The 20,954-nt window shown below is 37.7% G+C and overlaps 1 protein-coding gene and 1 long non-coding RNA gene across 9 annotated transcripts in view; one reads left to right on the forward strand and one right to left on the reverse strand.

Annotated features, from left to right (window-relative positions):
- The window catches only part of LOC139706893 (uncharacterized), a 32,232-nt gene extending 27,050 nt beyond the window's left edge, over window positions 1–5,182 (reverse strand). Inside the window, exon 1 of the long non-coding RNA XR_011708580.1 lies at window positions 4,725–5,182. This is a non-coding gene — a long non-coding RNA (uncharacterized lncRNA). The remainder of the gene's footprint in view (window positions 1–4,724) is intronic.
- Window positions 5,183–5,468: 286 nt separating this feature from the next.
- Window positions 5,469–20,954, forward strand: part of Emsy (EMSY transcriptional repressor, BRCA2 interacting) — an 82,193-nt gene continuing 66,707 nt past the window's right edge. For 4 of the 8 annotated variants that reach the window (XM_071616507.1, XM_071616508.1, XM_071616509.1 and 1 more), the window contains exons 1-6: window positions 5,469–5,559; window positions 7,220–7,328; window positions 13,274–13,373; window positions 14,815–14,889; window positions 16,256–16,297; window positions 19,627–19,802. In XM_071616507.1, the coding sequence (XP_071472608.1) occupies window positions 7,259–7,328; window positions 13,274–13,373; window positions 14,815–14,889; window positions 16,256–16,297; window positions 19,627–19,802 (463 nt within the window). In that variant the 5' untranslated portion in view covers window positions 5,469–5,559; window positions 7,220–7,258. The remainder of the gene's footprint in view (window positions 5,560–7,219; window positions 7,329–13,273; window positions 13,374–14,814; window positions 14,890–16,255; window positions 16,298–19,626; window positions 19,803–20,954) is intronic. The other 4 variants (XM_027942642.3, XM_027942643.2, XM_071616511.1 and 1 more) reach the window with 2 other exon arrangements.

Consider the following 20,954-nt stretch of genomic DNA (forward strand, 5'->3'; position numbering starts at 1 on the left):
CCTCCCAAGCCACTGGTATTACGGGAGTGAACCACCGCACCTGGCAAATGCTATCTAATGCTCTTTCAACTTGTTCCCATCAAGTTTTTCTAGCTTTTCTGCTTTGTACAAATTCCCTTTCAGGGGATGTGTTATATCCATTTATGCATGTATATATAAACTTCATTTTATATCATATATTCCTACATATGTACACATTGTGATACTGTAGCTTTTATACTGTTCTTTTTTGGATCACTGTTCTGGGGCAACTCAGCTACCACATCCTGAAAATGCTCAACCTTGTAGGGAGATCCACTTACTAAGGAACTGAGACCTCTTGCCTTTCTAACTTGCCAACCACACTGACACTGAGTGAGCTGCTTTGGAAACTGACCCACCAGTCTATTAGGCTCAGATGACTGCAAACTCTTGAGAGACCTGAGCAAAAATCACCTAGCTGAGTCACTTTTTGTTTCCATTTTTTTTTTATTGATTTTTCTAAAAATTAAATGACAGCGAATGCATTACAATTCTTATTACACATATACAGCACAATTTTTCGTATCTCTGGTTGTATATAAAGTATGTTGACACCAATTTGTGTCTTCATACATGTACTTTGGATAATGATGTCCAACACATTCCACTATCCTTGCTAATCCCCTGCCCCTTCCCTTTCCTTCCCACCCCTCTGCCCTATGCTAAGACACTTTTGATTCCAACAGAAATTGCAAAAACAGTATGAAATTTATAATACACATATTAAATGTTGTTAAGCCCCTAAAATTTGGGATAATTTATGATGCACTAATGGTTAATAGTTCTATACATAAGGGGCAAGGATGTAAGGAAGAAACTGACCTGTAGTTAAGGTCTGTTTTAGGGTCAATGTGGAAGGAGAGAGACATTGAAAAGTGTTGAAAAGACTTGAGTTTGAAATAAATGACTGTAGGGTCCAGGATAGAATGGGAAGAAGTAAATCCAGTGAAGGGGAACAGACTTGGAGAACTAGGAAAACTGTAAGCCAGCAGATTTCACTGAAGTTGAAGAGCAGGTTTGGTGAGTGCAAAGGACTAAGAAATCTGAAATAAAAGAAGGATTTGTTTAGAACATGAACTGCCATGGCTGCTGATATTCAGAACAGTTCAGGAGAACAAAGTGCAAGATATGGTCCCAGAAATGAACAGCAGCAGTAATGAAAGGCTTTTATACTGGTGTTAGGGTCACAGTGGACAATGAAGCAACTTAAGCTGATGATAGCACACTTGTCAAAAATCTTCTCCCTAACAGTGAAGGAATGGAGATTACATGGCTTAATGGTGAAAGCCTCAATGTAGATTGGTTTGGATATCGTAGTGAGAAGTTACAAGAATGTCAATTTTTATTCCTGGTTCAAGACATGGAAGGTGGGAGAGCAGGAAGAAGTCTCAAAAGAACTTCAAGAGAACCAATGAATTTAAGGAAAATGCAAGATTCTAGACAAGGTAAAGAGGTGGCAGCAGTGCTCTAGGAAAAGGTGAGATATACAGCTAGCACAGGCTTGCTTGCAAAAAACACTATAATTTTTATTTTGTTGGTAATTAGGAGTCATGGAAAAATTTAAGAGAACTGATACAATGAGTTTTTGACTGCTCACTCTGACAGCCGTAGCAATATGGTGGACGTACTGGGCAAAGGCTACACTGAAGTTCCTGTGAAGGAAAAGGGTTTGTAAAAAGCCCAATCCACATAGGTGATAAGGACCTGTCACTCCACTAAAATAATGAAGCTTGCTATTTGGGAAGCAGAAACTACAAAAATTCAATGGAAGGCGAGGGTGCTGAATGAAGACGACTGATAATTACTTTCCTATCCATTTTAGATTGTTCAGAATTGTTTTTGATAATCCTTTGAACCTGGGCATGTAATTCTAAGGTATCTCCAGTTTATTTTTTTCTGTCTCCTGGATCTACTTATGTTATCTAATATTTGATATTCTACTCTTTTGTCTTGCTATTTCACATTCTTAGTACACACTTTGGCTATTATCAGTGTGGTAATAAACTTCCTAAAAGTAAGAATTTAAGGGCCATATTGTATAGAGAAGAGCAGTCAACAAAGTCCAGCTCCAGTACTGCCATGAAATTCCCATTGACTTTGGTTAAATTGTTTGACTTCTTCAGATCTCATTATATTTTTTCAGTACTGAGGATTGAATCCAGGGACATTATACCACTGAGCCACATTCCCAGTCTTTTTTTATTTTTAGACAAGTCTTGCTAAGTTGCCCAGACTGGCCTTAAACTTGTGATCATCCTGCCTCAGCTTCCCAAGCTGCTTAATTAATGGCATCCACAACCATAACTGATTTTTCTTTTCTTTTTTTAAAATGTAGAAACAAATCTCTAAGGACTTACCCATTCTAATTTGCCTTTCACAGACACTTTTGTCATAATGGTGAGATCTACCTTTACCAATATAGCATGACAATAAAAGAGTGGTAGATAGAAGGCATCTTGAAATTTAAGGCCAAGCTGCTTAGTTAGTAGGGGAATGAAGCTTATACAGGTATTATGCTTCTGTACATTTTCCCAGGCTAGAGGTAGTTATAATTATTTGTGTCTAATAGGATAATTAAATCTTAGTTTTGGGGCCTGGAGATATAGCTCAGTTGGTAGAGTGCTTGCCTTGCATGCACAAGGCCCTGGGTTCAATCCCCAGCATCACACCCATCCCCCCCCCCCCCAAAAAAAAAAAAAACAAACAAACCAACAAAACACTTAAGTTTCTTCTTTGTAAGTGTAGGGTGACTCTCATTTTATTGACCACACACTTCCTGGAGCCAAAGTACCTTCACGTGAAATCATGGTTTTGCTAATTACTAGCCTGTTACCTTGGGCAAGTTATTTAAACATTCTATGGCTTAATTTCTTCATTCATAAAATGGGGCTAGTATGAGGCACCTGGAACAGAGAAAGCCCTGGATACATTTTAGTTATGTGTTAGGCACAAGAGTACACAGATCTGGTGGGCCCCTTGCCTTAAAAAAATTGTTATCTATAGTCAGGAATTTTCAAATGACCATAAATTAGTGTTCTGCGCTTTGTAATGACGTGTGTAGTAAGTGATGTGGGGACAGACATGGGATTGACTGCCTGTTTCATCCTATAGGGAATGGTAGGGGTAGGGAAAGTTTTTTGAGGGTAGTTTGAGTCTGATCCTTTAAGAAGAAAATATTATGAAGCAGCTAGAGACAAAATGTAAACAGTAGTTTCTGATTGCAAAAAAAAGTAAAATAAATAAATAAAAATTATTAGGAAAAAAGGGGAGTGAGGTAGAAAGTAGTGGTTGACAGCACCATCACTTAGGAGCTCATTAAAAACTACGTCTGACCTTTATCAAGCTATTTAACCTCCTTCTTCTGCCTCAGTTGCCTTAACTGTAATTAGGGATACCAGTTTCTACCTCAAGAAGTGGTTGGTAACTATACTAACTTTAAATTGTTTAGAACAATGGTTGGCACCTAGAAAATGCAGGTAACCACATTCACTTAAATGGTGCTTCTCATGTAAGGCTCTGTTTTTATAAGTCCTTATATTTCCATTTCTGCCATTTTGATATTCCTTGTACAGAAAGGACACTTGGAGTTCCAAAAGACTTGGGGTTACACAGCCCAGTTATCAATTCCTAGCTGTGTGAAACTGGATGAGTTCCAGTTTCATTCACAGCATGGGGGATATATAAATTGTAGATGGACACAGTACCTTCATTTTATTTATTTTTATGTGGTGCCAGAGATGGAACCCAGAGACTCATGCATGCTAGGAAAGTGCTCTACCACTGAGCCACAACCCCAATTAATTAATTGGATTTTTTTTTTTTTGAGAGAGAGAGAGAGAGAGAGAGAGAGAGAGAGAGAGAGAGAGATATTTTTTTTTAATATTTATTTTTTAGTTCTCGGCGGACACAACATCTTTGTTTGTATGTGGTGCTGAGGATCCAACCGGCCGCAGGCATGCCAGGCGAGCGCGCTACCGCTTGAGCCACATCCCCAGCCCTTAATTGGACCTTAATTACAATTGCCTGAGATGTTGCAAGGCTCAAATCCAAGAATGTATGTTAAATTTTACGAAGTCTTCTATTAAGATTTCATTTACCATCTTACCAAGAATTCTTAAGCTACTGGCCTCAAACAAATGTACTGGAAGATCAAAGAGGAAGGGTAAGGTAGGGTAGGAAATTTAAATGCTGTCACTTATTTTCTCTTCCTATCCTCCAACACCAATGATCTCACACATTTATTCATACTGGTTCATAATTTATATAAAAAAACCTTTTATCTAAGTTGTGTATCACAACATCTCCACTGGGTAGTATTAACCCTTCCTACTTTCCTTTCTTCTTTTTTTCCCTCCGCGGAGCTGGGGAATCAAACCGAGGACCTCCCGCACTCTACCACTCAGCTGCTTGCTCAGCCGCAACTCTATTTTTTGAGAAGGAATGGAAATAGCAGAATGCATAATAAAAACTCCTTTTGACTTAAGCATTTCTACCGCATCCTATATTACCATAAGGGCAAAATTTAGAGGGAGGACAACCACAAAATTTGCTAGAATCTTCAAAAATACCAGGCACTGGCTTCGATCTCACGGCCCTGAATAACAATATACTGGGCGCTTTTCTATCTGTAAAGTATGGGGTGACAAGACCTTTACAAAATTGTTGAGTGATTAAACAAGACCAAAGGCTGAGGGTGAACCTACCACGTTGTAGTGCCTCAAATAAACCCCTTCTGCTTCTTTCCTTTGACAGATATAGCGCCAGATACCATTATCATTCCCACTTCACGTATGCAGGAACCCGGTCGAAAAACCTCCGGTTCTCCTTCTCTACTCGCAACTCCGTTACCCCGAGATCGGGCACGATCTCTGCGATGTTCACTGTTCTCGTAAAGCGTGGACTATCTCTTCTCGAGTGGTCGTCTAGGCGGCTGGAGGACACTGATATTTGCCCCCACGACGCTGAGGAATCTGATCCTAATCCTCAATCGCCCTTCAGAAACGAAGCTATGTACCTAACCTCGCTGGAGTAAAGGTCGCCAAGAAGCCTCAGCTCCAGATACCAGCGCCATCTTGGCCGCTACGTGTGGCGTCACACGTAGCAGAGAGCGCAGTCGATTGGATGGAAGACAGCAACCGAAGGAGAGGCGCGCGAAGCCGGAGACAGGAGGGTATGTGGGAGAAGCCAAAGCCAAAGGAACTACAATCCCAGCCTTCTTTGCGCGTGCGACGGCAAACCGGGAGCGAAAGAGGATGGAGTTTGGATTCGGACCACAACTCCCAGCAGCCCACGCGATGCCTGCCCTTTCAATACGCGAAGGAAAAGAGGGACAGGATGAATGGAGGGCCTTTTGGTACCCGTTCTTCGAAAGGCGGGAAAGGCGAACTACACCTCCCGACCGGCAGCGCGCGGCTGCGCCTGCGCCCTGGTACTTGTCGCCATCTTGCCCCTTCTGAGGCACCGCAAACAAACCCAATTCCTGGTGTCTCCTAGTCTTGGCGGAGGAGCATTTTAGATGAGCCCCGAAAGGCCGGGCAGGTGGGTGACTCTTAGGCAGGGTCCTAGGAAGAACTGGCAAGCAGCCAGGGCAGAGGAGTGCCGAGCCAGGCATTCGGAGCCCGGCTTGGGGCGCCCAGCCCCATCCTCCGTTGTTTCCTAACGGGATCGTGGGGCTCCTGGAGGTGGACTGAGGGGAGCTCCGGCAGGCCTGGTGCTGGGATGCCGGGGTCCAGCTCTGGCAGCCTCCCGTCGAGTCCGCTCTGGCTGGCTGTCCGCGCGCCTACTCTTTCTCCGTTGTCCTCTCCGCTGAGGAGGGAGCGCGGCGCGGATGCCGGCTGGAGCCCCTGACACCAGCTGCTGGCTGAAGGGACTTGGGTCTCGCGGGCTTGACATTGGGATCGGCTCTGAGAGGCGCGGGCGCAGGGCCTGGGCGGGCTGCTCTTGTTGTGGTGGTGCGAGAGAGTGCGTGTTTGCAGAGGGGGCGGGGCGGGCATGCCTCCTTGACACTTGAGTGGGGGAGGATTCTACGAGATCCGTGTTCCGAGAGCGGGCTCTGGCAACCACTGCCCGGTTTCTGATGCGCTGCGGCCGGGCGGTGGGTTCTGCTGGCGGGGACGCGTTGGGATGCCGTGACGTGGTGCTCGATTCCGGCGGCCGCCGGCCGCCTTCAGGATCCTATCGGGAGGCGGGGACAGGCTTGTGGAGGGAGAGGATTCCTTTGGCTCTGCCCCTTCTTCCTCCTCCACACCCCTTTTCTTTATGTCATCCTGCCATCTGCGGCGCGCAGTCCAGTTCTGCTTGCTCTGGGTTGGTTCTGAGCTGAGAGGACTATGGGAAGTAGGGGGAGGGGGGCTCAACTTCGGGCGTAGAGTCGGAGTTAGCAGCCCCAGCACCTGGAAAGGGATACACAGTTATTTCTGTTAAGTGTTTTACTTCTAGGCTAGAAAGTGAGCGCATTCATTCATTCATTCATTCATTTTATTCTCCCGCCAGCCATTCTTTTTATCTGTTTTGCAAATATTTACAGCGGGTCTACAGTGTGCTAAGCAGGTTTTGTGTAAACACCCAGCGCTGTGTCTTTTTGTCTTCTAGACTAGGGAATTCCCAGTAGGAAATAAGTTCCTGGCATCTAAACTTTCGGCAAGTAATGGTTTAATGACTACAGGGTCTAAATTAATATTTCATGGCTAAGATTTGACAGGAGAGTTCTTTATTGAGTTCCATTAACCCAAGTGACACGCTAGGAGCCTTACTTATTTATCTCAAGAGGAAGCTCAGGGAAGTCAACTATCATGTCCAAGGTTGCACAGATACACGCGTCTATTTTTAAATTACATGTCAGCCACTATGAAAGAACTTGACATGCACTGTTCTTTAATACTCATAACAAACTGGTAGTATTTACTCTGTTTCAATAGATTTGTAAAGTGTAGGTTCAGAGAGGTCAGTTTACCCAGGATCACACAACCAGTAAATTGGAACTAGGAACTGACTCTAAAGCTTATGGTCTTTCCTGTGATAGTAAACTCTTCAATGGTAATTTAATTTTTCACTTGTCAGAAGTTGGAAAGTGTGATAGTAAAACATTATTGTGAGACATCTTACTGTTTTTAACTTCTTAACCCGTGGATGGATTTCCAGGTGAGTGGCCTTTGGAATGTACTTTGGTAATTTGCTATTTTGTTTTTACTTCTGGTAGGGAGGACAAGCTCTTTGGGGCTACCAAACAGAAGCAGCAATGCCTGTTGTGTGGCCAACCCTTTTGGATCTCAGCAGGGATGAATGCAAAAGGATTCTTCGAAAATTGGGTATGATTTTCATTTTTGATGAAATGAAATGATGTTTCATTATTTCATTCTATGATGTTTTTCCTTTCTATTTGGATCATGGTTGTTTGTATGGATGTAATATCTCTTGCTATACCGCAGATCCTTTGGTGGTATAGTCCTCACTTTTTTTGTTATTTTTCTAGTGCTTAGCATGGCGATTCGTACATAGGAGGTGCATGAATCATCATAATATGAGTAGTTAAGACTCATTGAGAGCTGTTTGACTATTCTGGGTCCATTACACTCAGTATCTTACATAATTCTCACTTAAGCCTAAAAGGTAGGGGTTCTTTTTTTTGGTCCTGTATCTTAAAGATTGAAGGTTGGAACCCAAGATAGAGCTGACAGTAAGTCTTGGAGTCGGTATTTGACCTAGAGAATATGATTTTCAGTCACACTTTAGCATGTATGTGAATTATGTACTATTTTTGTATTCTCAGTTAATGCAAGATTTGCCTTCTTTTCTAACTTATATTTTATTAGTATCAGAAATAAAACACACTTTACATTAATAATATACAATTTAGCGCTTCTTTTCCCTTACAGCAACCTTTCTCAACTGACATTTAGGGAGAGAATTAAGTCCTAATGCTATTGTATGTAATGGACTGACTTCTCCCATGCATCTAGAATGGTGTTAGTCATGTGTCATCATTGGTAAAATTTGAGAAAAAGTTACCCAAATTGTTTTCTGTGTTCTTTGATTCAGATGAAGATCCATAGTTGAGAAATGCTGTCTTAGACTCTAAGGCAGACTTATCACTGAAGTCTCAGGCTAGTATAATAAATGAAATAAATGAAAAATAACTTGAAAAAGGAAAGCAAATGTGTTGGCAGTGGGTATAAATTACTTAGATAAGGGCCTGTGATGATTCCTGACATCTGAGCGTGTTTAAAGCAGTTACTTTCAAACATCACTTATTTGCAGCTAAATCTTTGCTTCAAAGGAAATCTTTGTTGGGAATTCTTGTATTTAAATCAGATAGAATCATCACTACTTTAGCCCTGCCTGCTAATAATTCTTGCCCTTTTTATTCCCCTCAGGCTACTTTGAGGATTTCAAACCACTTCCTAGTATTGTATTTTAGCAAGTTGAAGAGAGTTATTTTTTCTGGGGGTGTGCTGGAAGATGTCAATCATTCATCTCTTTAAAATTTTATGCTATATCTCAACTTTTAGTACTAATTTGAAGATCGTTTTCTATACGCTAGCAATTAACATAATTTCCTATCTGCTGATTATAAGCGAGACTCATATTTATTTCATAACTGAAATTGTTACGGAGGAACAGACAGTAGATTAAATTAGAGTTTTCTAGGTTTTGGGGCCTGAATCTAGATGTCATATTTTAATATAAAAATGGTAACCCAGTATCTGTTAAGTCTAAATTTATCCCTAGTTGTTCTCATAAATGGCTGAAGTGATCTATGAAAATGGTTAGTTATTCATGTGACCAAGAAAACCCTACAAAATCAAGAGGTTAAAATCTTCATGTTCACTTTAAGCATACCAGTGAAGCTGCCCAGACTGTTAAGGTATGCATACCTGAAAGCCAGGAAGTATCTGAAAGATGTCATTTTGTAGATGTGATGAGTACCATTCTATCATTACAATGCTAGGAGATTTGCCCAGAGCAAACAGGAACTGGATACAGGGTCAGTATCCGGAAAAGAATGCTGAATTTTTGAAGCACATGCTTTAACATACAGTGAATAATGCTGAACTTTGGGGTTTATGTGTAGATTTTTGTGGTCTTTGAGTATATCCAGGTGAACAAATTAGTTTAGGATCAGATTAACCCATTCATGAGCTCCCCCTATCACATCAAGATGATCCTTACTGAAAAGGAACAAGTTATTCCTAAACCAGAAAAGAAGGTTGCATGAAAAAAGAATGTATCACAGAAGAAACTGAAGAAACAAAAATGTACAGTACGGAAGTAAATTCATTATAAAATAAATGCAAATTAAAAAAAAATTAGTGAGAGCTGTGAGTAATGCTGCTGGAGGAAAACAGCCATCCTACAGGGTAATAACATCTTCTGTGACCCTTTGGGAGTGTGAGTCTTCTTAGTGATTTGCCAAAACACTTCCTCCCCACCTATTGGCTCATTATCATAACAATAAACCTTTGAATTGCCTTCAAATGCTAGCCAAAGGTCCAAAGTTTAGGGAAGAGTCCTTATTTAAAAATTAAAACAGTTGTAAGATTAGTTTTGTCCTTTTAAAATAATTATAATAGTTATGTGCTAAACAGATTTTACTTAATTATCAGGAAATTAGTATAGAGAATTCCTTTATGATACACTGAATATACCAGTGATAGGTAAATGCTTTTTACTTTCTGTCCTGTTTCTCCCTTGTCCTATTTTTAAGAACACTCCTGAGCTATATCATTAACATGAGGCTTTATGGACTAGAGTATAATTGAATAGCTGATTTGGCTAAATGGAATGGCTTGAGAGCTTTATAAAAATGGTTTGACTAATCTTTTGTTTTCTGAAGTGTTCTTGTTTATTATTTCATTATACTTTTAACACTATAAAAGAATGGCATAAAAAATAATACCATATGGGCTGGAGATATAGCTCAGTTGGTAGAGTGCTTGCCTTGTATGCACAGGGCCCTGGGTTCAATCCCCAGCACCACAAATAATAATAATAATAATACTAATGATAATGATAATACCAGAGGGGCTGCGATTGTAGCTCAGTGGTAGATCACTTAGTTGGCACCTGTGAGGCACTGGTTTCAACCCTCAACACCACATAAACATAAAACAAAGGTATTGTGTCCATTTAAAACTAAAAAAAAAAAAAAAAAATTAAAGATTAAAAACAATTCCAGAAATTCAAGTTTAACATATATGAAGATTTGAGAAAACCCATGAAAATGGTTGTCAAGAAACGTGAAGGAATTTGGGAAGCTAGAAAGGCTTCTTCACAGTGAGTGAATTTCTTGAAGGAAGTGCTATGGATTGCCTAGATGTGATAACTGGTCAGAGTCCCAGTTTTGTTAGTAGGAGGTTACTACCTCCTAGTTTTGTGTATGACTTTTTATTTAGATTTAAAATGAGACTTGACCAGGATGCAGTGGTCAATACTAGCAAGTTCAGGAGGCTCAAACTGAGGGATCCAGGTTTGCGGGTCAGCCTCAGCAATTTAGTGAGATCCTGTCTCTCTCTTAAAAAAAAAGGACTCAGATGTAGCTTTGTGGCAAAATGCCCCTGAGTTCAATCCTCAATAGGTGGGGGGGGGGGAAGAGAGAGAGAGACTTAAATATTTGCCATATTTTTTTTCTTTGAAATAGTATCTTCTTTTTTTTTTAAAGAGAGAGAGAGAGAGAGAGAGAGAAATTTTTTAAAATATTTATTTATTTATTTATTTTAGTTCTCGGCAGACACAACATCTTTGTTGGTATGTGGTGCTGAGGATCGAACCGGGCCGCATGCGTGCCAGGCGAGTGCGCTACCGCTTGAGCCACATCCCCAGGCCTGAAATAGTATCTTGATCATCATAAATTCCATAGGTCAAAGGGAATTTCTTTTTCTTTTTCCTCTAACTTCCTCCTTCCTCTGATCTATTTCTTTTTATGGCATTGCCATTCTAAACACTTTACAAATGGTAAAACTTGACTTTTTTTCTTCTGCCATTACTTCCACAATTAGTCAATTACTTTGCCCTAGCAAATAAAACTTTTTAGGCGGGAATCAAAGACTTTTCTTAGCCTGGCCACAAACTACTTTTCCATATTTTTTTAAAAATATATTTTTTAGTTGTAGATGGACATCATGACTTTTATTTATTTATTTATTTTTTATGTGGTGCTGAGGATCAAACCCAGTGCCTCATATGTGCTGGGTAAGCACTCTGCCACTGAGCCATAACCCCAACCCTACTTTTCCATTTTTATCTTCTTTATTCCTGTACATGTGTGAATAAGACTTTTATAATAGTTATATATTTATATAGTTCCCTTCTTCTGTTTTAATCATTTTGAGGAATGAACTTTTGGTCCTATAAGTGTTTCTCGTGGCATCTTATAGTAGTGATATTCAGTTAGTAGTTTGAAATGAATTAGTGACTATCCAAGTCAATCATTTTACTTTCCTTAGTGTAAAACTCTCAATTGTAAGTTACTAAATGTTTTTGGAAGTTAACAGAAGTAATATAAAATACTATCTACTCTACCCTCTCTATTCTTTTTCCACATTTGCACCCTCCCCTCTCCACTTGGAAACAATTCTCTTTCTGATTAAAGCTTGTGTTTCCAAACTAGAGGATTGTTTCTCTTCTGTGCCTTTACGCTGCATGTAAACTGTATCATAATTGCCTAATGACTGGTATCACTGTAGCTGTATTCTACAGTTAACTCCTCAGGGGCATGGTTTTATCTGGCATGTGTGTAATAGAACTCATTATTGATTTGTTGTATAAAATAGTCTATAAATGGGGGCATAAACATTGAGAGTATAGTGAATTCTTTATTTGGTTACCCTCAGTGCCTTTCTGTACTCTATTCTGGGTCTGTTTCCTTGAACTAAGTATTTCCTTTACTATTTCAGAGTGGCAGAGCCTTGTCCTTCAAGAGAAACCGTAAATGTCCATAGTATCTAGTACAGAGTGAACATTCAGGATGGCCGTGCTTAGGGTAGTTCAGTTGGACCTGACATTTCTGTCTAATGTAATTAGGCTACTCTTCGATATAAAGCTTCTTTTTGACAGAATTGTGAATGATATGAACTGAATGAGGCATTCAGTTTTGTTCTGTTTTGTTCAAACATCTGTTTCATAGTGTTAATGGCTGAAAACAACAAATATTATTTCTTTCCATTCTGTAAATTGCTGGCATTATCTGAGCTCTCTTGTACAGCTTTACTCAGCTGAGCTTAGCTGGGGACTAGGTACAGCTGAGGTGACTGCATCTCTTCATGTGTCCTTTTTTCTGGGCTTCTTCACAGATTGGTGATCTTTGGGTTTCAAGAGAGTAAAGCCTCAAGTGCAAGTGCTTTGCAAGCATCTGCTTGCACCCTATTTGTCATATTCCTTGGGTCAGAGCAAGTCGCCAAGCCTAAAGTCAGTGTGGGAGGACTGTACAAAGGCTACATAGGGAGGCAGGCATGTTTCATTGAGAGCACTTGAAAACTTTTGGTTTTATATTTTAACCAGTACTAGAGACTGACAGTTTCATTTCATAATGGTTGTTTCTGTGTGAAGAGTGAAATGAAGCTGTTGGGTATTATAATTCAGTACATTATGGCCCCCCCACTTTTTTTTTTTTTTTTTTTTTAAAGAATGTTTCATGTTACTTAACTAGACATTTTGATGGTAGTTTTTGTAGATGTAGAGGATGTTAGATCTGGAAGTTACCTACAAAGTTCCTTTTAGGTAAAGAAACAGGTTCAGAGATGAGAAAGGATTTGTCCAAGATCACACACCTAGTAAGCAGCAGTGCTGGAACCAGAATTTTTGTTCCTGAATTTCAGTTCTGAGGCACTTAGAGTATTCTAAACTACCCAGGTGGCAGGCAGAGTATAGTTTAAGTTCTTAGTCAGGCTTAAGGAATTATTTCAAGGGTACATCATGAAGGTACCTTTCAATAATGCTAAGAACTTATCAGCCTAATTATATAACCTAGAACTTATTCCAAGTGTTGGTAGCATATGAATTAAAGTTTCTTCAGTGATGATGTGTGAGATTTTTATACCAAAACATTTTACATATGATTGATTTGAGGCAATAGGAAATAAATGCTATAAATTGTAAAAGCCACATTTTAATCTTATTAGATTCAATTTTTGAAAGGAATTTAAAAAATAGTTGCTTTTAACTGATTTTAGGCTTCTAGCTCTGAAGTTTAAGTATGCATAGCCATAGTATTAAAATATTAAAGGCCTATCTTGATAAAATAATTTTCTTCTTCTAGAATTGGAGGCATATGCTGGAGTTATCAGTGCACTTCGGGCACAGGGGGATCTCACCAAGGAAAAGAAAGATCTTCTTGGAGAACTCTCAAAAGTTCTTAGGTAAATTATCATAAAAGTTTGGGTGATGTGACTCTAGACATTTCATTTTGAGGGGGTTCATTACTTTTCACTCTAAAGTTGAAGAACAGAGGTATTCAAATTTTTAGTGCTTTGAGATCCTATTTCAGTTTGTGTGCTTCATTACAGAAAATTGTGTGACTTACCCTTTATTTTGTAATCCACTCAGAAAGGGTATAAAGCAGGCTATTTTAATTTTGGACCTCTTGGGAAAGGAAGATACTTTTGACGTAGGTGAAGGAAAGAAAAGGTGGCAGCAAATGAATATAAGATCTAGAGTTGGAGGGAAGAAAGGGATGCAAGGAAGATACCTGATATGAAAGTGGGTGGTACTATAATCTTACACAAACTGTCCCTTCTGCTTTACTAGAGTGGTACTTGAATCCAATAAAAAGTTATGGTGAAAGGTATTCCGTGGTACTTTTGTCTTGATCCATTCTAACATCTGGAGCGGTTTTTAGAAAATGTTTTCTAAACTGAAATTTGCTTTCTGCATTTAAACCCATTTTGTCTTTTTTTTTTTTTTTTTTTAAGTGAAAATATGGAAGAGGCTCGTCCTCTTATTTCACATTAATTTAGGGGTATTGTTGAGCCAAATTCTCAGTCTTATTGTTTGTTGTTTATGTTTCCTCATGAATTTTGCTTTTTAGCCGTTTAAATGTTTTGGTCTATGGTACACCTTTAGCTTTAAGTAGTAAAGAATCCAACTGGGAGAGTGGTATTTATTTTATTATTTATGAATAGAATGGGTTTTTCTTTTAAAAAAATTGTTTAGTATTAACTTTATATGTATTCACTGCAGGCAAAGGATCAATATAAGCACATTTTTACCACTGGTAACATACAATAATGTAGATGATAGCTGAAGTAATGAGTAATAAAATATTATTGCCCTGGTGTTAAGTTTCATAGCATATAGCATTATATTGCCACTCTCATTTCTTTATTATATTCACTAAACATGAATTATGGACACTTAAGCTTTAGGAAAGATCTTAGAAGATTTTGTACTAAGTCCCAAATCTTCTTTTCATGCAGTCAGTCAATCAGCAATCAGCATCATGATTAGGAGGTCATTGAATATCTGTTTGCATATTTAGATAAACAGAAACTCTGCTAATCTTGTCCATGACCAAAGATTTCTAAGATTTGGAAGTAATGCCTTGATAGGTAGCAGGCTGATTTATCTGCCTGTAATTTCTAGTTTACAGCTATTTTTTTTCTTCAGTTAACACAGAATCAGTATGAATCCTTTTCTAAGACTTTGAAGCATTTAGAGATATATGTTAGGCTCTTGTCTATATCTTTTCACAAAACAATCTTGTTTCCTGCCCGCAACAAAATATTGGTTTAACCATTAATGAAAGTATAGAAGAGAACTGCCTGCTTGGCAGAGTTCTATAATGGCTATTTTTTTTCATAGCATCTCAACAGAACGCCATCGTGCTGAAGTTCGGAGAGCAGTAAACGATGAACGGTTAACAACAATTGCACATAAGTAAGCCATTAGTCATACCACCCTGATTTTTTATGACATAGTATAACATAGTTTTGAAACAGTCTTCCTATTGTGTAGCAGATTCCTGAGTCCTTTATCTTAATAACAATATCTCTATACTCAGGGATCCTGACCATAATGGTAACTGTTTATTCAATTGGTTATATTTTTTGCATTTTGTTAGTAGATAGCTGAAGGCAAGCTTGAAGTACTCAGGTCAAATCCCGTTACAAGGTAATCTCTGTTTAACCAAAGATCAACTCAGGTTAGCAGATGATTCACTTACATGAAGGCTAAGTTCAATAACAAAATAATATGCCTCCTCAAATTGAAAGTCCCTTAGAGGTTCTTTGTAATGATATTTGATATGTATGTAATTTCATAAGTAGGCACTATAACTTTGATATCTGGCTCTAATTATTTCACATATTTTGATATTCAGAAAACAAGACTGTAAAAGGTATGTTCTGCTTTTAAAAAAAATGAATATATTTTAATTTACCTTAAAAAACCAACAAAATGATAAAGGATTCATATCAAATTCATATCAAATTTTAGATCATTAGAAGTGACAGATGGGTGGAGGGTGGTGGAGGACTGAGAGCAGGAATCAAACATTAATTGAATATGAATGGAGACAGTGCCTCCTAAAGAATAGAGAGGAACAAAATGATCCTTTCATTGTTAATATAAGATGATAGAAACATTTCATAAAATGTTATACTATAATTCATTTGTTCTTTATTTTTATGTTTTAACATGAAATAAAAATAAAGGAAAAAATTCAGTGCATTTCCATAATGTGATAACTTAAACTTGTATTTAAATCAATTGGCAGAATTTGAATTTACCTTAAAGATCCTTTAATTTTATGTTGTGCTTCACTGTTCCTCATTTTACTTAACACATAAAATGGGGTGCTGTCTTTTTAACAGCATAGTTTGAAAGTTGAGGTGTTAATCCTGCAATTTTGAGATTCTTCAGTGGGAGGTATGCACTGTAGAAATTTGGAAATTTTTCATTAGAGACATTTAGAATTTAGTTGTTAGGGTAACATGGTTGAAACATTCAAATGTTAATGTGTTCCTTCTTTAATTTGTTTCCAGACTTTTGAATTGGGATGCTCTAAAAGTAATAATAACTGACCTTAGATTCCATTTTGAGAACTGGTAATAGGAAATTTTTGTGCTAGATAATAAAGCAGAAAACAACAGTAGCTTGTGTTCAGAGGCACTTAGAGACAAAATTAGTACTTTAGAAGCGTTGGAACAGTATTGTGGGGCAACTAGTTGTAAGTTGATGCATCAGTGTCATACTTAAAGGATAACATTTATTTAGTCTCCTTTTCCTTTTTTCCCCTTTAAAGAATGAATTTATCCTTATATTTGGGTGAAAGACCAAGTTACAGGTATGCAAATAGGTTATTATTATTTCAGGCTTTTTCTTGTATTTATTTCCAAATTGAAGCTCTCAATTATTCAGGGGCACATCATTCCATTTATTAATTAACCATGCCCCTTGCTTTTCCTTCTCTTCCCCTCCTCCCCTTCCTAATATTGCCCATCCTTTAGCCATTTTGCTGCTTGGGAGTACCTCTAGTCAGAGGGTGGGAAGGGAGAGGAGGTGAAAATTTTAATTAGTCATTTTACTACTTGTTAGTTGTCCTGGAAAAGATTTGATGGAAGAATTTACTAGTATTTGCCAAAATATTTTTGGATAATATATGGGTTTCTTTAATCTATATGACCTCTCCCTTTCCCTCCTCTCTCCATTAGCATGGATAATTGAGAGTTGGCTTTTATCTGCCTGTGTTTCCTCTTTTTTTCTCTCCTTTCTGATTTCTTTAATATATGAATTTCGTTTTTTGAAGAGTTTACTTCAGTGTATAATTTTAAGCTTCTTAGGTCTTTCTATATTCCTGTTTTAATATTTTACATTGTGGTTTTGGTTTGACCAGATGTATTTATTTGGTGAGCCCAAGGGTGAGTGGGGACTGATGACTGCCTTCTTCTGAGAAGTAGCAACAGAGCCTAGTTCCAAAGATTATCTATGGGAGGGCTTCATACTCTGAGTTTGAAAAAACAACTAGAGGAATGCATTTGAACTGCCTGCATTCCCTGTCTCCTCTCTTTTCCCTCCCCCACTGACTACAGCAGTTTAGGCCAGAAAGAATGTGGTTGAAAGGTGATGAGAAAGCCCAGAAGAGATTGAGCACAAAGGAAGGAGAACAAAGGGATCAAAAGTGAGGTGTCTGGGATCAAAGTGAAGCCATGCTTGTGGCTTAAAGCATAGCGCGTGTTTATTGTTTAGCACCAGGCCACTTATTAAGTTGATACTATAATTCAGTTTTGAATTATAACAGAATATTAAAGCTTCAGATTTTTTGTTGTTGTTGTTGTTGTTGGGCCATTCTTGCCTGCTTTGTCTCTACAGTAAGAATAAAGTGGCTGTCTGGAATTTCTGCCCTCTTTAATCCTTTCACCATCAGTCACATGTTCCCAGGATACTTGTGTTTCTATGTGAGGATGAGAATTTCTTATTGGTGGTACCCAACACACCAAAGGGTTGATGTGAGGGTCAAGGTAGTTTCATTAGTATCATTTTAGATTTCTTAGAATAAGGGCTAGAGCAAGGTTTCCACCTTACTTTGTCCTACTTAGTATAAATAGAGAGGCATGCTTACATCTACACCAAGATATCCCATGAAGCCCTTCAGTAAGATATTCACAGTTTGTAAATTCAGTTTAGATGACTTGTGTAAACTAATGCATATTTACACCTTCATTACTAAGCAAATAGGAATTTTGATCTAATTCTAACACAGTATTTAATATTTCACTTACTTAAAAAAGTTTGAGCATGCTTGCATGAGTGGAAATTTGGAAGATTTATAGATCTAAAAAGTTGCAGTTGTGCCTTTCGCACCGTAAGTTTGTCTTTTCAATAGCATATATTCATGTGCTTCAGATTATTAATCTTCCATAATTTCTGCCACCATTTAAACAATGCACCAGGTAAGTGTAGATATCACTTTGTGTGGTAACTCACACCACGCAAGTTTATTAGGGATACTCTAATAAAATGTTAGCAAAATAGAAGTAAGCCAATAAATACTAAGTAGCTTTTAGAATTTTTTCCTTAAGCAGTTAGCTATACTCTTTTCTGTCTTATTCATGCCACTTTAGTTTTCCAACTAGTATCAACGTGGATCTTATGTAATTTGTGAGGCTTATCAGGGTTTCAGGATCTCCTCTTTTCTTTGTCTTAGATAGGACTGTGTTACATTATGAGGGAATTTATAGATTTTCCACAGTAACACATGTTGACTCGTCAATTTCTAGAAAGTCCTTTCTGAACTAATGTCCTTCTTAAGCTGTGAAATAATTTATTCTATTCAGTGAAAGTTGGTAGTCATTAGACAACAGTGCACAAATTGGTGTAAATCAAGGGCAAAAGTTAGACATAAAAGCCATTTGGAAAATTTTATATTTTCTACTTATGTAAGCAGATAATTTCAGCAGCATGTTGTGTGCTTGTTGAAGGAGACATTTGTTAGTTGTGGGATCTTAGGCAAGTTATTGCACTGGTCTGTAACTCAGTTTCTTCATCTATAAAATAGAGATAATAAGACTATCAACTTCATAGGTTGTTGAGAGAATTACATGAGTTAATACACGTAAAGTGTTTAGAATAATGCCTGATATATATTAAGTCCTTAATTGATTTTAATTATCTTTGCTGCCATCATCATTATCATCATCATTGTTATAATTCCACCGCCCACTAACAAGGGCTTTTGTGTAGTCTATCTAAATCTAAAGAATCAGTGAATATACAGAATCTTAAACTCTAGGTTGGGTTGTATAATCTGTGGTTTCAAAAAAAGTCCAGATATTTCTGATTTTGTGAAGAGATCAATTGTTTCTGGATAAATCATTAGGGTCTTTCATGGAACCAAATTAAGAGAACTGATAATGTCTTTTGATATTGCAATCTCTGGTCAGATTCCTGGAACAAAACTTGCTCAAGAATTTAGGGTAGAAAACTGACAGTGCTGTCTGCCTAGAGACAGTCAAATTGCCTCAAATCTGTCTTAGAGTGAAGGGTGGTATCAACAAATAAATATAAAATAGCAGCAGATTTCTTTTACCATCCTCATATCTGATCTATTTTTAATAGGAGATTAATATAATAATATGATGAACATGGACAGTGACACATACTGTCATACAGCTGTCTTCTTCCTTTACTACTTAGTTCCCCTCGTTTACTGCCTCAGTTTCCCTTGTTTGAAAGCCTTTAGAACCTCTGGCCATTCAGGCAGTTAGGTAATTCTGCAAACGTTCAGTGAATTCTATCCTTAATTATTAAAGAAAATCTGATTTTTTATGAGCACTTTTTACTTTCTTGGTTTAAGTATAAAATAAAGTTCTAAGAGTTAGTAGCAATAACAGTTTTTATTAGTGAAAACATTTAAATTAATGAAAACAAAATATTTAGAAGGCAAGAAAAATTTCATATTATCAATTATGTTTATTATAAGATTGAGATTATAGAATAAAATGTATAAAACCTAAGTGTATGATATCCCTTGTATTCATAAGTTTGATCTTGCTTGCTTAAAATAAAGCCTCTCCTATTCATTAAGAGTACTTTTTGTAATTTAAAAAGTTATGTTTATTTGATTCATTTTTAATAATTGAGAACCCTTGTAGCAGCATTTTCTCTTTTGTTTAGTATGTCTGGACCTAATAGCTCCTCAGAATGGTCCATTGAAGGTCGTCGGTTGGTACCACTGATGCCCCGGCTAGTTCCCCAAACTGCCTTCACTGTAACAGCTAATGCTGTTGCAAATGCAGCCATCCAGCACAATGCATCCCTTCCAGTGCCTGCAGAAACAGGAAGCAAAGAAGGTGAGTAGAAAAATAATTCTGTATTAGTGATTACTTTTCCCAGAATTTTCAATAAAAGTTATCTTATTTTTCATCTATTTTTGTCCCAGTATTTAAAGGTTATGAAACATAATGGATTACTATTCTGAAACTAAAAACTACCAAGTTTTTAGCCTCAGCCCAAATTAAATCTTCCTTTTATTGAAAATGTGAATTATGTTAATATAAAATTGCAAAGCCTTCTTGGGATGAATTTTTGACATCAGTGTATCTTGTTAGAAATGAGTAGAAGACTTTAATGGAAGGCATTAGAAAATAAATAAGATGGCAAAAGTCATTTAGGTGCTGGAAAAAAAAATACTAAACTAATTTCTTTAGAAAATAGAACTCTCTCTATTTTTTTTTTTTTTTGTCTTCTGGAATCAATGGTATATGACTCCAATCTGTTCTAGTCAGTGTGCTGAATCCATTACCTGGCAGATGGAAATACTTTCTCATTGTTGTTTAATCTAGTAATTGACACATGCTTTAAAAATTCTTGAATTCTCCTGAGGCTACTAAGAGTAATATTAAATTTGAGACCATATTTAAATTGACTGTAGTAGTTTAGGCTGGTTTTGTAAGATAACAACCCTGAAAACAATGTATTTTGTCAGACTATGAAGAATTGCTTTTTCTTGCTTACCCATGGGCTATGGAGCAAAATGAGACACTTCATGCATGCCAGGTTCTCAAGGAAGCTGTATTTGCAGGGAAGTAGTTATTAGTGTGCAAAACTTAGCCTCCACTTGGTTCCAGCTTTCTCTGTTGTTGGAGAGGCATCTTTCTTCTCTTCCCACTTTTGCCTTTTCCACCTACCAACTGTGGTAGAGTGGAAAGAATATATGATTTCCAGTAGTCAAATCTATATTTGAATCTGAGTTTGCCATTTCCTAGTTTTGTGACTGTCAGCAAGTCTTAGCATCTGTGAGCCTTGGATCCTCTCTAAAATGAGGATTCGGTGGTGTGAAAATTAGTGATAATGTATGGAGAGGATTTGGCATATAGTGCATGGTATCCAGTAAATGGTGCCTATGAGCTATTATTCTTGCTGTCGTTGAGCTGTATCCCTTCACTGAATGACAAAGAGGTTGAAATTTAATGTTGTCATTATTTTAGTGAGTTACTGTTGTA

This window comes from Marmota flaviventris, chromosome 9, assembly GCF_047511675.1.
Source record: "Marmota flaviventris isolate mMarFla1 chromosome 9, mMarFla1.hap1, whole genome shotgun sequence".
In the NCBI taxonomy this organism is placed as follows: Eukaryota; Metazoa; Chordata; class Mammalia; order Rodentia; family Sciuridae; genus Marmota; species Marmota flaviventris.